The following is a 15,832-nucleotide window of genomic DNA, read 5'->3' on the forward strand; positions in this document are numbered from 1 at the left end:
GTTATGAAAAAGTAATTTTTCAACGTAAATATAAATAATTTAAAAATTAATTATTAAAATATCATAAAAAAATTTTTATATTATTTAAATTAAAAATTAAAAATTTTAAACTATAAATTAAAATTTAAATATTTTACTACTCCATATTCTTAAATTGAAATACTATTTATATAATTTATTTCATTCAATCATGCCTATTCTAGTTTGATTAAGTGGCGTCCTGTCTTAATTTTCATTAAAAAATAAATAAATAAAACAATGTACTTTATTTTCTCTATATAATAATAATAATAATATAGGCTTGAAAAATAGTTCCTGCAAAGGATGGGATCTAATGGGGACCCCGGTCTTCCCGTAGGACTTGTTCTACAGCGCAATCTCTCCATTTCTCTATGAGCTCTGAGATATTTATACAGAGAGAGAAGAGAAAAGAGATCCAGCGTAAATAAATAAAGGCCCAATTTTTAGTGATAAACAGACATCCGAGAGGACTTCTTCTTTTGGCTCTTTTGGTGCGTGCTTCAATCTTTTATCTTTTTCTCTCTAATACATTTCCTGTCTCTTTCCTGGTCAAATTATCAGCCTTTTCTTTTTTCTTCTTTTTCAGGATTTTATAATTCAAAGCTGCTGTGAAATTGTTATCAGAGATCTGCCACCAGAGAGAAGCAAGGTATCCAATGCTGAATTTTCAGACTCTAGTCTCCGTACTGTAAATGTTCCATTCATTTTTAGATCTCTAGCTTTTTTCATGTAGGTCCCAAATTTCTCTTCATACACAAATGGCCAATTTTCCTGGGAAATTTGTCATTTCTTGTGTATTTTCCTATCTGATTATCGCTTCGGATTTTGGTCTCATTCTCTCTCATTTCTGAGAGAGGAAAGATGTTTCTAATTCTTGAATTCCTCTCCGAAACTACCCCTTAATTTTATTTTTGTAAGGATTTTTTTTTTTTACATAATTTTCTTCGAAGTTGGTGTAGTTTCTCATTGTCTTGGAATTTGTAACTATCTTTTCATGGAAGAAGGTGGTGGTAGTGGTCGTCATCGGAGACTCTCGCTATTGGACCAAATGTCAGCAATTGAGAACCGCAGAGAACTTGCCGGCTTGACTCTGGATGACGTGTTGGCCTCTGACAAACGGCCAACGGTGGCGGTTTCTCATACGCCTCCTCAGGCGAACAGAACTCTTTTGGATATAATCCGCGACGATGAGCCTCATGGTTCCTTGTTTGGTAACAAGGACAAGAAGAGCTGGAAAGCCTTCAGAGAACGCCTTCGCCTTAAGCGCGCCGGCACCGGTGCCGGTTCTGCTTGGACCTCCTCCGTCCCGATTCCAGCCTCCGATATTCCTATCCAGAATAGCAACTATAGTTTTGGCAACAATATAAATAATCCCAGATCCCGCAATTCGATGCGTTTCACAACAGTCTCCTCCCCTACCTCGGGCGAGTCAAGTCACACGGAGGACTCCAACGATCATTCTGCCGTTTCGAGTTCCGGACCGCAAATGAGTCGCCGGGCATCCTCCCGGTTCACTACACTTACACCGTCCGATTCTACACGGTCTGATGAATCATCTACGAACATTCACGCGGTGGGAGGGCCTCCATCACGAAGTTTCAGACCGCAAATGTCGCGGCACAATTCAATTCGGCCCTCCGAGTCGTTCCTAGACAGTGAAGAAGAGCCGGTGCGTGAAGGTCGCCGCCGTCTAGGAGCGGCATTGGCGGAGGAGAGAGCATTGTCTGCGAGGGAGGCAGTAGCGGCGCAGGAAGCGGCAGAGGCGGAGGCAGCTGCTCGAGCAGCGGCTGAAGCTGCTGCTGCTGCTGCCGCGGCGGAGCAAGAGGAAGAGGAGGAAGCTAATGGTCCGGCGGACCTAGGGGCTGCGGGGGCGCAGCCAGTGAGGATGTCATTAATGGACTTGTTGGAGGAGACAGATAGGCAGATGGGATTGGAGGGGTCCAGATACACAATGGAAGATGAAGATGAATGCGAGGAAGAGGAAGAAGAAGATGATGAAGATGGAGCGGCTGACGGGATAGAGCACACATGCTGCGTGTGCATGATAAGGCATAAAGGTGCGGCATTTATCCCCTGCGGCCACACCTTTTGCAGGTTATGTTCAAGAGAGCTTTGGGTCCAAAGAGGTAATTGCCCTCTATGCAATGGGTTCATCTTGGAAATTCTTGATATTTTTTAGTTTTTTTTATTATTATTTTTTCCCCTTGAATTTCCAATGTTATTTACAATCACAAGAAATTTCAAATTTGTGTGAACATCCTCTCTCTTCTCTCTCTCTCTCTCTCCTTCTTCTTCTATTTTGGAATTTTTTAGTGACTTGTTTGTATTAATTTTGAAAATGGTAAAAATAAGAAATTATATGAAGTACCTGCATCTGGGGGATGAAAAAATGAGTTGCTGCCTTTGGCATTTAGCCCAGAAATGCCTATCTTGTGTTTTTTTGCATAAAGACATGGATAAAGCCAAACGAGTGACAGTCATGCTAGTAATAGTTGGTCTACAAGACATCTCAATACAAGCAATAAAGAATGAGATTAAGCTTATCACCAATGGATTGTGGTCCCTTTTCTTTATTAAAATAAGGGTTTAGTCTTACTAATAATATGTTTCTTTTGATTAAGGAACCCTTTTGTGTTGGGTTCCAGAATGAAATAAAAAAATAATAATAAATGGAATTTTTATTTCTGACATTAGAATCTCATGCAACAAGTTTCAACCATGTGAGATTCAATAATTTGGTTTCGTAAAAGGGTGTTGCATAGCTGCAAAATGCTGTAAAGAATGCCCAAACGAAAAATTCTTATTGCAGCTTTCACATTTGAGGCTGCAAACTAAAGGGAATAAGAAAATGTGAATAAAACCTGTTGAAAGTATTAGCTGCAGAGTTACCTTATAGCAACTGATGAACCCAGTAACTAGTAGAGATCATCAAGTCCATCAGGACTTCAACTCGATCTGTAATGGATAAAAATGGTTGGCCTTGGTGGTATGACCACTCTTTATGGATGAATTTTATAGCCCTGATACGAGTAAAGTGAGGTGGGGTATATACGCTCTCAGTTTCAACCAGATGCATGTGACTGTAAATCTTCTATTCACAAGTCATTTTCATTTCATAGGACAAACGTAGTGGTACTAGGCTTTGTATACCTTAACCATAACCTATTTGTTTAACTATGCCTTGCTCATATATGCACACATTTGAGCTTATTCTGGTGGAGGCTTCTTCTGTTTGGCCCATTCATACTATTTGCTAAGAGATTAAGCTATGTATAATTAATTTTTCTTAAAGTAAATTGTCTGAAACTCTTGATGTAGACATCACCTTTGTAGGTTCTATATGTGTTTCAAAGATGATCAACTATATGTGGCTTTCTGCTTGTCATCTTATTAGCTATTGGCATCCATGTGTGGTTGTCACTTGTATTGCCATTTGTTTCTGGAATCTTACACCTAATTTCTCACTATTTCATTCAAAATATTTGCCTTCTCCAAAAATGAGCATACCCATTTTTATTTTAATTCCAAATCTACAAACAAGAAAACGACAACACAAGCCAAATATAAGCCGATTTCTAGCCATAATTCTACACGTATAACTACTGCTGCTCTTCAATTACAACTATGAGAAAGGAGGGAATTGTCCAATATAAACTATAAACTCTGTAAATAACACTCTGTTGTCTGTACTTAACAATTTACAATGCAAAAATATCTGGTATTTTTTTTCCTAGTGTGTTTAGTGTTATATAGGGAAGGATCCGTCAAAAGACCATATGCTGCCAGCCCCACCTGCTGCATTTCTCCACATATAGTTGTCACAAGTCATCTGTTTTTCATCTTCCATAATCTTTCATATGGCTAAGAGGCATCTATTAGAATCTCATACAAAAACCAGTTAAATGTCAGCAAACCAGCAATTAGTTAGCGTGCGGTGGACACGGCATTTATCAGGCTGTCTCACTATATAAATTTGATCCCCAATTTCACTGTCGAAGTCTTGATTTCGGTGCCATGACCATAAAGCCCAAGTCTCATTCTTCACCTGCAATTTACATTGAAAGTTTAAACTTTTGATAAGATTACGGTTTTATATTTTCTCAGTAGAAAATACCAGCTGCTGGGCCTGTTGTGAAGTTTATTGCACAAAAGCCACCCATACAAGGATCAGGAGTAGTTGATGGCTCTGGAAAATTGCCAGGTTCATCAACATGTTCAATAGCCATCTTTTCTAGGTTACCCCCATCTCCAACTGTAATATACACAGGACCACATGGATCCAATTTGTGGTTACAAACTCGATTCGACCTCTCATATGCATGGACCTGGTGATTGATTATTAACAGAAGGTTTTATTCAACCTCTAAATTGCCACTGTTAGAATAAAAGAAAATTGCTCCATATGCCATTTGCTTAGCCATTATTGAAATACTATTACATCTTATTAAGAAGTGCATTAACTTCAAATTAAATTAACCCACTTAAACTTTGATTTTAATTTAGTCCAGAAACAAGTTTTATTTAAGACCAATATCATGATTTGGCACAATGGAGGACCATCCAAGTGCACTCGAGGACTGAAGGCAACAACAGGACACCATGGAGTAGTAGAATGTAGATGAAGATCTACTTTCCATAGATAGGAATGCAAATCGAGAACTGTAAGCAACAAATGTTTGGTTCCAGCTTGTGGTTCAATTTCATGGTTCCCTTCTACCACCATTAGTGGAACTTTAGAAACTAGGTATTGCATAAACCTGTAAAGATTTTATCCCTCAAAATGCTAGCTAGTATAAACTATCTAAAAACTCAAGGAAGGCAAAAGGGAGCAAGAAAAATAAAATAGCAATGCTAGCAAGATGAGATTCAAAAGATTGAAAAAAATAATAATAATAACCGTTCCCCAGTAATCCCAACGAGGCTGATAAGTCTCATGTATTGGGGTTTCTGAAAATGAGCAAGAATAGCAGTCTGAGCTAGTTCCATTTGTGAGGTACAGATTTGCTTAAGTTACATCACCAACCGGCAGAACAAGTTCGGGTCTTGTGCTGTATGCAAGTCCAAGGTCTCCCATGACTGCCATTCTGCTAGGATAGCTCCTTGTGTTGCCTTGTTTGGGATAAGTATTTGTATTTGGGTAGACCTTTTCTTTTCATATTAGCTTTAGGAGGAAAATTAGGTCAATGTATTTTTGCTTGCACTAGAAATGGGCACAGTCTTCAAGGAAAAATCACAGTCTTCAAGGCCTTTAAAGGAGGATCTCGGCATCAATAATAATACTATTTAATTTTGAAAAAAAAAAGTCAATTAAGCCCTACTTAAGCATTAAGAGAGTATTTAATTTATCTGTTGAGTACAGTCGATAATTGATAGATATTTAAATAAGTAAATTATAGTGTTTGACAAGTTTAAAAAATAGAGCTGATAGCTAATGGTAACTGATATGATAACCATCAGCAGCTGTAGTTTGTATCAGCTCTATTTTTAGAATTATTTTTCATCAGCTAATAGTTGATTTGATTCTATTTTCTATTTTGATAATATTATCTTTTTTTTATTTAACTTAAAAATTAATATTATTAATATTTTTATTTTTTTATTTATAATTTTAATATTTTAATTAACGTATTTCAACTTTATTAAAATATTTTTTATTAATAACATAAAATATAAAATATTTATTTATATCTAAAAATTTAAAATTAATTATAAAATTTTCTAATAATAATAATTATTTTATTATTTTATCTATATTTTTAAAATTATTTATCTTAAAAAATAATTATTTTCTTATTTCAATAATAAAATAAATGATATAATATAAAAGATTAATAATTATATATTTATTTAAATAATATAATATATTAATTTAATAATTATATATTTAATTTAATAATAAAATAAATAATATAATATAATAAATTTATAATTTTATATTTATTTAAAAAATAAAACAAATTATACGATATATACCTTTATTAGTCATTTCACATATCAACAGCATCAGCTAAATATAATTTTATCAAATACTTAACATAAAACAACTATCATCAGCTATCAATTATCAGCTAACAGTAACAGCTATCAGCTAACAGCTATCAGTTGTATTCAACAGTTAAACCAAACATGTCCTAAATAAGTTCAAAATTAAGTTTTGAATTAAATAAATTTTTATAATTTTTAATAAGACTAAATAAGTTCACACTTAATAAAATATTTTTTAATAATAAAATATTATTTTTTCCTAAATTAAAATATTAAAAATTATTTTTTAGTTTAATTAAAATAAATTTCAAAAAAGAAATTAAACACATGATAAGCAAAAATTTTTAATAATAAAATTATTCTTTTTAATATTTTATTATTTAAAAAAATTAGAAAAATAATATTTTATTATTAAAAAAATAATATTATATTACTTATGGACTTATTTGGCCTTAATTAAAAAGGATAAGGATTTATTTAACCCTTAATTGAAATATAAGTTTTTTTTCATATAATTTTACAAGCAATCAAACATTTAAAAAAAATTAGTAGAAATAAAAATAAATAAATAAGAGCTAAATTATATAATTGAAATAAAGATTTATAGACAGCATAAAAGGAAAATGTGGATTCAAAAAAAGCCTTTAATTTTTTTAATGGATTGCAATCAATATTTAACCTATTCATTAAAACCTTAGCATCCTCGATAGAGATTGATGGGATACAATTGAAAACCTGAGGCTATAGTAATTAATTTGGAGAGGAGTTCATTTCAAATAGATTTGAAAAGCTGAGGCCAACATCCTTTCTTACTATAATATTTCATCATAAACTTAGACCTTGTTAGACCTCATTGATTCAATTCTCTGATGAAATTTACTTCATTTGTAAATGAATTTCATTCAAAATTAAAAAAAAAAATTATTTTCAATTTAAAATATTTTTTTAAAATTATTTATTTATATCTTTTATTGCATACTTCTTTTTTTTTTCTTTATTAAAAGTACAAATATAAAAAATAATTATAATATGTCTGTCTATTTATATTTATATGTATTTATCTATGTCTATATTTATATTTGTAGCTATCTGACTATATTTATATATGTCTATATCTAAATTTGTGTCTATATATATATATATATATATATATATATATATATATATATATATCTTTTATTTTTATGTATGTCTTTATTTATGTCTATCCCTATTATATTTGTTTATATTTATATCTATGTCTGTGTCTATATTTATATCTATATCTGTCTATCTACGTCTACACATGTCTGTCTGTTTTGTAATTTATAACTGTCATGTATTCAATCTTCAACTGTACAGCATAGCCAATACAGATAATAATGATAGGAAACTCAAAGAATTACACTTTATGAAAAGGTAAAATAATAATAAACTCCTTTGTATCAAAAATAAATTGTGATTAACAAACAAAATGGAACAAATCTGGGACTACCCTCTTTGAAACTCTACTCTGCTGCTTTTTCCAACAAAACAATAGCTTAGGCAGCTTGGAAGGCTACTTTTTCTTGCCATGGACAGCTCAATCACTGGTTGACATGGCGCATGCAAAAATTGCTCAAGGGAAAATGATGCCAGATAACTCTCAAATACAATATTAAAACACATAAGCTTTGCACAACTCAAGAGGAATTCAGTGAAAGCACTAACAGAGCAATTCTGAAGACGATAGAAAATACACAGATTATCAATTGACATTAAGATTTCATTAGTCCTAGACGAAAGTCAAATATGAATGACACAACCGCCATTGATACCTAAAAACTAGGAAACATAAACACTTTAATGTGATATATGAATCCCATGAAAAACCTGAACAATATATATATATATATATATATATATATATATATATATATATATTATCAACATCTATACTTGAAGGCCCGAGAATAGTACAGAGCAAAAATAAGTTAAGAAAAAAAACCCAGAAAATAATGGGATGAGTCCATCGGGCTGCAAAACCAGAAGTCTGTGAAGACGCCTATCCACTCACTCAACCTTTGGTTCTCATAATTGTGATGCTTCCTTTTCCACCTTCAGTGCGGATTTTGGTTTTGCCAACAACAGGCTTCCCAGAAAAAGCTGAGGTGGGGTAACAAGCAGGATCTTCATCATTTTGCTTTGATTTTGATGGAGGAGTGCGGATTCGCTGGTTTATGTCCTTCAGGGTAACATCTCCATCGAACCCACAGGGTTTGATGAAGGCAAATGGATAGACAACAGATGAAGCTAACTTAGTGGGTGTTCGTATAAAAGACTTCTTACCTAAAGGTGCAGAAAAAGAAATTCAGTCATAGTTAGTGTGTTAAGTTTTAGCATAGCAAGAATAAGAGAAAAAAACAGCAACAATAACCCAATATTATCTGCAACAAGAATGGAGATAATCACAATATTATGATGATATTTTGATGGTTTTATAGTTACTTCCTTTGTTCACCCAATATTAAGAATTACGGCAGGCATTCCAGATGTAAAACCAGTTAAAAGAAAGTGGATAAAAAATAAGAACTTAACTGCACTAAAGTGACCACAAAGTGAGAAATTTGCACATCATTAGAAAATATCCATGTATTGAGAAAAGAGGAATATACATGGAACGTGCTTTAAAAACTACATGTGATGAATATACATGTAACAAAGAGAACATTGAGAAAAGATGAATACCTTTAAAAACTACATTCCGAGGAGTCCGTGGAACATGCTTTTGAAGAGCATTAGCTTCATTACTGAGTGCATCATTACAGAACTCTACAGCAGCAAGCTAATATTATGCTCTTTACATAATAAACATCATGCACTTCACAATACATAAAAAGAATAGAGTGCAATATGCATGCATAATATGTGAATGAAAAAATCAAAGCATATACCTGAAATATCAATTTGAACATCAGATGCTCCAGCAAAATTCCTAAGTTTCACATAATAAATCAGTCAGCCTCTGTTAGACAATAATCAAACTAGAGTAGAAAGTTAAAAAGAAGCATGCATATCATTGGGACTAAACTGTATCTCAGTGTCATTAAGGCATTCAGCAAGCCACCCCTCAGATGACTGATCCAGGACCTCATAACAGGAGGCGGACACGTCTGCTTAAGCATATGACATCGTTATTAGTTTATTACAAATCCTACAGCAAGTATTGAGGTAAAATCGGATACTCCAAGTTCAATGGGTTTCAGCACAGAGTCTTGCACAAGACAAACCTGAAAACCCCTGAGCCCACTCTGACGCTTGAGGTAAAACTTCATCAAGTGAGTCCTCCCTCTCCTAAACATAGAACCAAAGACATTTATCGCAGAAATATCAAGAGCTAATCCATTCTCATAAGTACAGTACACACTTTGGTACTCTATCAATAATGTAGGACAAGATGAAATATATGGGCTAAAATGTTTGATGGACCAAAGGCAGAGTTAAGCTAGTTAAAGAAAACTGCATTATGCCCAATAATGTTCCATTTTAAAGCTCCACATCTCAACTGCACAATTAAATATCTACAACATCTAGATATCACATATAACAAAATTGGCTTGCATACACATGATGTGTATAAAAGGTTTTTTAAGCTTGTATGAGCACAAAATTAAAATTTCACAGATAGCCTATTCTCTATCATACAGGCCATAACAAGAACCTTTAGATTATGTAAGTCTCAGAAAATTAAAGGGATATCTAGTATTTACATTTGATAGAAACATAGACGACATCTCTTCATTGCAAAAGTGGGAATCTACAGCTTGAGTATCAAACTGTAACATTCGGCGTCTCTTTAACTGTGAAGAAGTTTCTTTGTGTTCATCTGGTTCCTTGTGCATGTTATCTGAAATACATTCTTTCTGATTAGATGACAACAGGCAACTTACACCTAGTCAAAGCAGAAAAAGATAACAATTAATACAAACAAAAAAAAAAAAAGAATAAAGCCATACCACTATGATTAACATGATAAGCCAAATCCCCACAAGCCTTAATTGGGGTTGTTTCATCTAACATGTAAGAGAGATCTTCCTCATTCAAAGTCACTTCATTCCATAAACATTGAGATTCGTCTGCTGAGAACAAAAACACCACCCACACATCAGCAACTCCATTGGTTTTTTTTGCCTCACTCGGCCCAATCACTAGCTTGAGTGATGCATTTTTCACTTCCAATCAAATTAGAAACCATGCAACAAAACAACTTACCATAACTGGAATCCTTTTGAAGACAATATTCCTCCCCTTGCCAATCCCAATGTCCCCCATTGCCACTTCATAAAATGAGAAAGGAATTAGGAATATTAGGCTTATCAACACACATCTCTAAAGCCTAACAAGTAAAAGACAATCATAAAATTCAAAATTCAAACCCGAAGAAACAAGGAACGCAATCCTGAGATGATGAATGGATGATAAATCTCATGCTTAGAATTAGGTTCCTTACTGCATTTTACTAACTTCAGCTTAAGTCAACCTCAGGTCAATATAATGATTCAAGAAGTAAAAGGAAAACAAAATCACAGATTTCCCAAACAAAATCAATCAGAAATGGATCATCATCAGCAACAAATTGCATATGGGAAAACTAAAATCGGCTCATTGCATCCAATTTTTTAGCCCAAAGCAAGCATCAAATGCAGGGTAAAGGGCCATTTCGATTGTTTGGATTTAAGCAAAGATAAGAACGTTAGACCACAACATATGTTTAGACAATTTCCTATTCCTAAATAAATTGCCAAAACGGATAAGAAAATAGAAAAGCAGAAAGGAAAAGGGGAAAGAAAACAGAATGGCTAACCAATTTGTTCAGAGCCCACATACTCATCATCATCATATTATCCTCAAACAGTGCAAGATAAATCCAGCAAAACCAACAAACAAAAAGAAGTAAAAAAAAAAAGCAAATTGATATTCACAAAACTAGTATAAATGCAGACCAAAGCAATCTCATAGAATAAATTTTTTAAAATAAATGCAGGTTAATGAAAACCCATTAAAAAAATAGCAGTTGGAGAAAAAAAAAATCTACAGAAGTGAAGACCAGTTTGAGAAAAATTTACCTGTTATTGTTGTAATCCATCTAAATATCCCAACAAATGCAGACTTAGTAATCAAAGTCTACTCTCTCTCCACTTTAGCATCAGAAAATAGCCGTTCTTAGTCCAGATCCATTTTCTCAGTTTTCTCTCCGCATTGCTACCCAAATAAACAACATATATATACACACACGGACAGACAGAGAAAGTTTAGTGACTGTGCTTTGCTTGAGATATGTGCTCTCTCAGAGATATCAGAGATATCTACCCTTTGTTTTATTAGTGCCTTTTATTTAACATTAATTCTAGGCATCCCTCTTATGGACTTTTACATATGAGAGAGAGAGAGGAGGACACAACAGGACTTTTTTACATATGAGAGAGAGAGACAGAGAGAGAGAGGAGGACCACAACAGGACTGGACCCCTCCCCGAGTCCGTTACTCGTGGATTATCTTTCCTTAATTATTTATTAATTTTCATATAATCAAGACTTTCCTTCCATAAATTATTGGCTTTCTCTTTCACTCTCCCTCTTCACGCGTGGTTTAACGGTCCAATTGTAGATCGAAAAGTATCAATAATTTTCAGCGGTTTGGAAGTGCGCCGGACTGGGAGCGTGTATGCTGTTTGATATGGTTGAACGTGACATTGCCCTGTATTTTTTCTTCTTCAGTTCTTCGTTAGTGGGGTCGACTCGACACTCGACAGGACTTTCTGATGCGAGAATGCTGGGCCTGGATTAGGGCATGGGCTGCTCTTTTTCCTTTCATTTTGAAAGTTGGGATACTATTGAAATTATTATTGAAAAAATTATTATTTTAAATATATTAATTATAAAATAATAAAAATTAAATTTAATTAATTTTAATTATAAAAAAATTAAAATAATAGAATAATTTTTTAATTATTTTTTAATAATATTTAAAATAATATTTTTATTCAGAAAAATAATTTTCGTCTATAAAACTCATTATCAAATATATTAAAAATTAATTTTAAATTTTAACGAAAAAAATTTAATAGTACTTATAATTTTTAAAATGTTTCGTAAGTAAATTATAAAAAAAATAAAATTAAGATAATCCTATGATAGAGAGTATCATAGAGCGTGAATGACACACAATGAGATAATGAGTTGTTAAAAAATACTAACATGAAATATATATATATATATATATATATAAAGCTCAACAATAAAAAAGGTTCTCCTTTCATCAAAGTTTTATCTTTTGGGGATTTATAAACCTGAATGAGTTCTTTTTCTTCTTTTGATCTCCAGTAGATTCTTTTCCCTTAGCTTTGCATTGTAAAAATTTATATCTCACTTACCCTTCAATCCCTTTCTTCGAATAAAGAAGGAAAACACTTCACCCCCATTTTTCACATCTCAAGTTCTCTTTCCATGCTTGTATAAACTCCCACCAATGCCAGTACTAATCCAACCAGGCTTGATACAAGGGCACAGACGCTTCTTTTTCAAACAAATTGCCAATAAATTGGAGAACCAACATGAGATTACATATGAATTAGCATCCTTATCATCGTTTTTCATCCAAATTGGCTCAAATTTCACTAGTTTCCATGAAGATGTTATGCTAGACAATTAAAACACAGTTGAGAGTCATACGCCCAATTTCATTTCCTCCAATTAATTAAAACATTGTTGGGTTATTATACTACAACCCTCAAAATGGTATCTATGGGCGAGTAATCCACTAACAGATAAAGATATCCGGATAAAAGTCGAGCTACCATATGCAGCTCGAACACTCACTCTAGCTGTCCAAGTAACAATGCTCGCACATTATATCCCTAATTACTCGAAATATTTACTAAGAGATAAGATCCTGTGATTCTCGTCATATTTACAGTTTTAACATCCATAAGAATTTCATGCAAATTGGACTTCAAGTCCTATTCTATTACTAATTCTTAATCCTAGCAAGAATATAAGTCAAAACCAATATAAAAGCCACCAAGCATGCATATCTAACCTAGTTGCGTTTTCATTTTCTAACAATTAAGTTCTCAATAATAAATTAAGTATCAAGTGGTGGTCAACTAACCTATCTAGTATTTTCTATTGGTCAATTAACCCATTCTCTGTTGTTATCTTGCAGGTCTAATCTCTAAGATCTATCAACCATTCTCGCAGACGAGAAAAACAACAAGAAGTTATTTGCTCTCTTGGTTAGATAAGTTTTCCATGAGTTATGAACTTCTCGGAAGAAGACCAGGATGGTTAGTTGAGGTGGGCAACGTGAGCCGTGGTTGCAACTTCCCACAAGTTTTTCGTTATTCTTGGAGAAGGATTTGAGTTGGTGGAGTGAGTAAATATGTTGCTGGGAAAATTGTGGGTGTAAACCTAATCATTGATAATTTGAATAAGTATATGATTATGTGGAGAGAGTTTAGATTAGGCAATTTGGTTCTGTGATATTGTGGGATAAAAAATTAGGGAATTTAGAGATTTAGGTTAAAGAAGCTGTGCTTTGGGTCATTTTATAAGTTAAATTATTTTACTATATTTTGTTCTGTTTTTTATCCATGCCAGATCCAACAATGCATGTCAGCACGATTATATTTCTGACTATTTGGTCTCAAGTTCGCAAGGTTATTTTAGTTATAATTTTCTGTAATGGAATGTTTTAAAAATATAGTGTGCCATTATATTTTTTTATAAATTTTAAGAGTGAATTTATACATTTGATATTTTTTAAAATATGTTTTAATAATATATATTAAAAGTTTGAAAGCATCTTTTGACCTTTGACTATTTCTTGAAAAGTCACTTGGCGTCTTTATTTTTAGGGTCTGTTTTGTTAAAATGAAAATTAGAAAAAGGAAAAGAAAATGAAATTGTAAAGAAAATAAAATCCCTATATAAAAGAAAAATATTAATTTTTTTATGTATCTTTTTCATATGAAAAAGAAAGTGACAGAAGTGATTTATTTATTTTTCATATTTTGATAAAATGAAAGGTGACAAGGGAAATGTATTATATTTTTATTATTATTATTATGCCATAAAGGGAAAATATAAAAAGATTAACACTGTTTCTACTCTTTTCCAACAAAAAGAAAATGGCTCAAAATGTTTCATATTTTTTTTCTTTCCTCTTTTCCTTCTACCCAAACAGGGGAATTGAAATTTTAATTTTTTTTTTCTTCTAACAAAATAAGGAAATTATTCTTTTTTTTTTTTCCTTCCCTTATAATTTTTCTTTCCCTTTTCCTTATTAAAAAAAAAAGGACATTAATTATATCTCATTTTACACCTAAATTTTATAAAAATATATTATTTAACCTCTATATTAGCAAATGGGCAAATGTAACTCACATGTACTTTGACTTTTCAATTAAATACAAAAAAATTATGATTCTAGACGTGAATCACAGAGCTGGTATCATAAAGAGCACGAGACATTTGAGATTTGCCACCAAGATCTATAAAATGGCATCAATGGCTACAGAGACACTATGAAAAGGTAAAACATAATAATCAAACTACGTTTTACAATCATAGCCACCATCTTTATTCTATTGCTTGAGTCTACCAACTCTATCAACTCTCTAACTTAAGCATGGGAGTGGTTACTATTAAATTGGTGACCTCACTTTTTCTTTTGTACACAATTTATAGACTTTCTAACAAAAGGATGTAGTCACAGTTACTACGTAAATTTTTATATTGTTTTGACACGTAGAATATTTGAATCTCTATGTATAAAGAGTCCTTTATGGAGCATAGCTATTAAATGGATAATTATTTTAGTAGATGAATAAGATCATTTTTCGTACGATTTCGTACAAAGAAATTTTATATCTCTTTGTAAATCATAATTTTCAAATTACATATGGTATTTTCTTATATACAGTGATGAATATATGTAAAAATTTTATGTTGTTTAAGTGTAATTATCTCATGAAAATATTATAAATTACAACTATTATCAAAATTAGGATTAGAAATACGGAAGTATTAAAGATACAAATTATAAAAACTTATAAATAATAATTAAGTATATTTGATAGAAATTATAAGATATGAAATATTGTAATTATTTATATATTATGTTATATCATGTTCTTTTTTATATAAATTTGACAGTTCGTTAATAAGATGAGTACATCATAATATTCTCATAAGATAAAAAGAATAAAAATATAGATAATTAAAATATTATGTTCAAATATGATATAGATATAATAGAATAACCTTCCGAATAGTAACTGATCTCTTTTTATTTTAGACGAATAATGAAATCTTTTACGATACTGTCCTTTTGAGATGTTGATACCTTTGTGCCCTACAAAAGATATTAAATCACTAAAAGTCAATAAAGAATAGGCCACACTACCAGTTTCATTGATAGAATATCATTACCATACTTAAGTTTTCAACTAAAAGAAATCAACAATTTATGTTATATTTCGAATTGTCAAATTACCTATTCAAATATTAAAAAAATAAAAATAAAAATAAAACCTAGCTAACGGCAGAAAAATTAATCCCAATAGAGAAATACGACTTCAATAGTAGGAAGAAAATCTCATATATGTTTTTAAAGGAGAAAAACTTAAAGAGAGAAACTCAAATTTATTTTAAATAAATACAGATATGAGAGTTTATTAAAAAAATAATAAAAGAAAAAGGAGAGATGATTTAGAGATAGTTAATAGTAAAAAATTACTGTTACTATTAAAAAAAAAGAAACGTGAAAGTGAAAATAATTAGAAAGAAAGAAGAAAGAGAAAATAAAT

The 15,832-nt window shown here is 31.9% G+C and overlaps 2 protein-coding genes and 1 pseudogene across 4 annotated transcripts; 1 reads left to right on the forward strand and 2 right to left on the reverse strand.

The window, feature by feature from the left end:
* The first annotated feature begins 328 nt into the window (after nt 1-328).
* Nucleotides 329-2,278, forward strand: LOC110650825 (uncharacterized). 2 transcript variants are annotated; one of them, XM_058149888.1, is made up of 2 exons: nt 329-670; nt 1,026-2,278. In XM_058149888.1, the coding sequence occupies exon 2, from the start codon at nt 1,070-1,072 to the stop codon at nt 2,198-2,200; it is 1,131 nt and encodes a 376-aa protein (XP_058005871.1). In that variant the 5' UTR covers nt 329-670; nt 1,026-1,069; the 3' UTR covers nt 2,201-2,278. The 2 variants fall into 2 exon arrangements, with proteins under 2 accessions (XP_058005871.1, XP_058005870.1); XM_058149887.1 differs by having other exon boundaries at nt 329-2,278.
* Nucleotides 2,279-3,830: 1,552 nt separating this feature from the next.
* Nucleotides 3,831-7,796, reverse strand: LOC110650828 (purple acid phosphatase 15-like; annotated as a pseudogene).
* Nucleotides 7,625-11,317, reverse strand: LOC110650826 (protein XRI1). 2 transcript variants are annotated; one of them, XM_021805946.2, is made up of 9 exons: nt 11,091-11,317; nt 10,237-10,301; nt 9,981-10,100; nt 9,735-9,871; nt 9,255-9,318; nt 9,056-9,137; nt 8,919-8,959; nt 8,713-8,796; nt 7,625-8,313 (listed from the first exon to the last, which is right to left on the reverse strand). In XM_021805946.2, exons 1-9 carry the CDS (start codon nt 11,108-11,110, stop codon nt 8,042-8,044), a joined length of 885 nt encoding a protein of 294 aa, XP_021661638.2. In that variant the 5' UTR covers nt 11,111-11,317; the 3' UTR covers nt 7,625-8,041. The 2 variants fall into 2 exon arrangements, with proteins under 2 accessions (XP_021661638.2, XP_021661637.2); XM_021805945.2 differs by having other exon boundaries at nt 9,981-10,103.
* Nucleotides 11,318-15,832: the final 4,515 nt, after the last annotated feature.

The sequence above is a fragment of the Hevea brasiliensis genome, chromosome 7 (genome assembly GCF_030052815.1).
Source record: "Hevea brasiliensis isolate MT/VB/25A 57/8 chromosome 7, ASM3005281v1, whole genome shotgun sequence".
NCBI classification, from domain to species: Eukaryota; Viridiplantae; Streptophyta; class Magnoliopsida; order Malpighiales; family Euphorbiaceae; genus Hevea; species Hevea brasiliensis.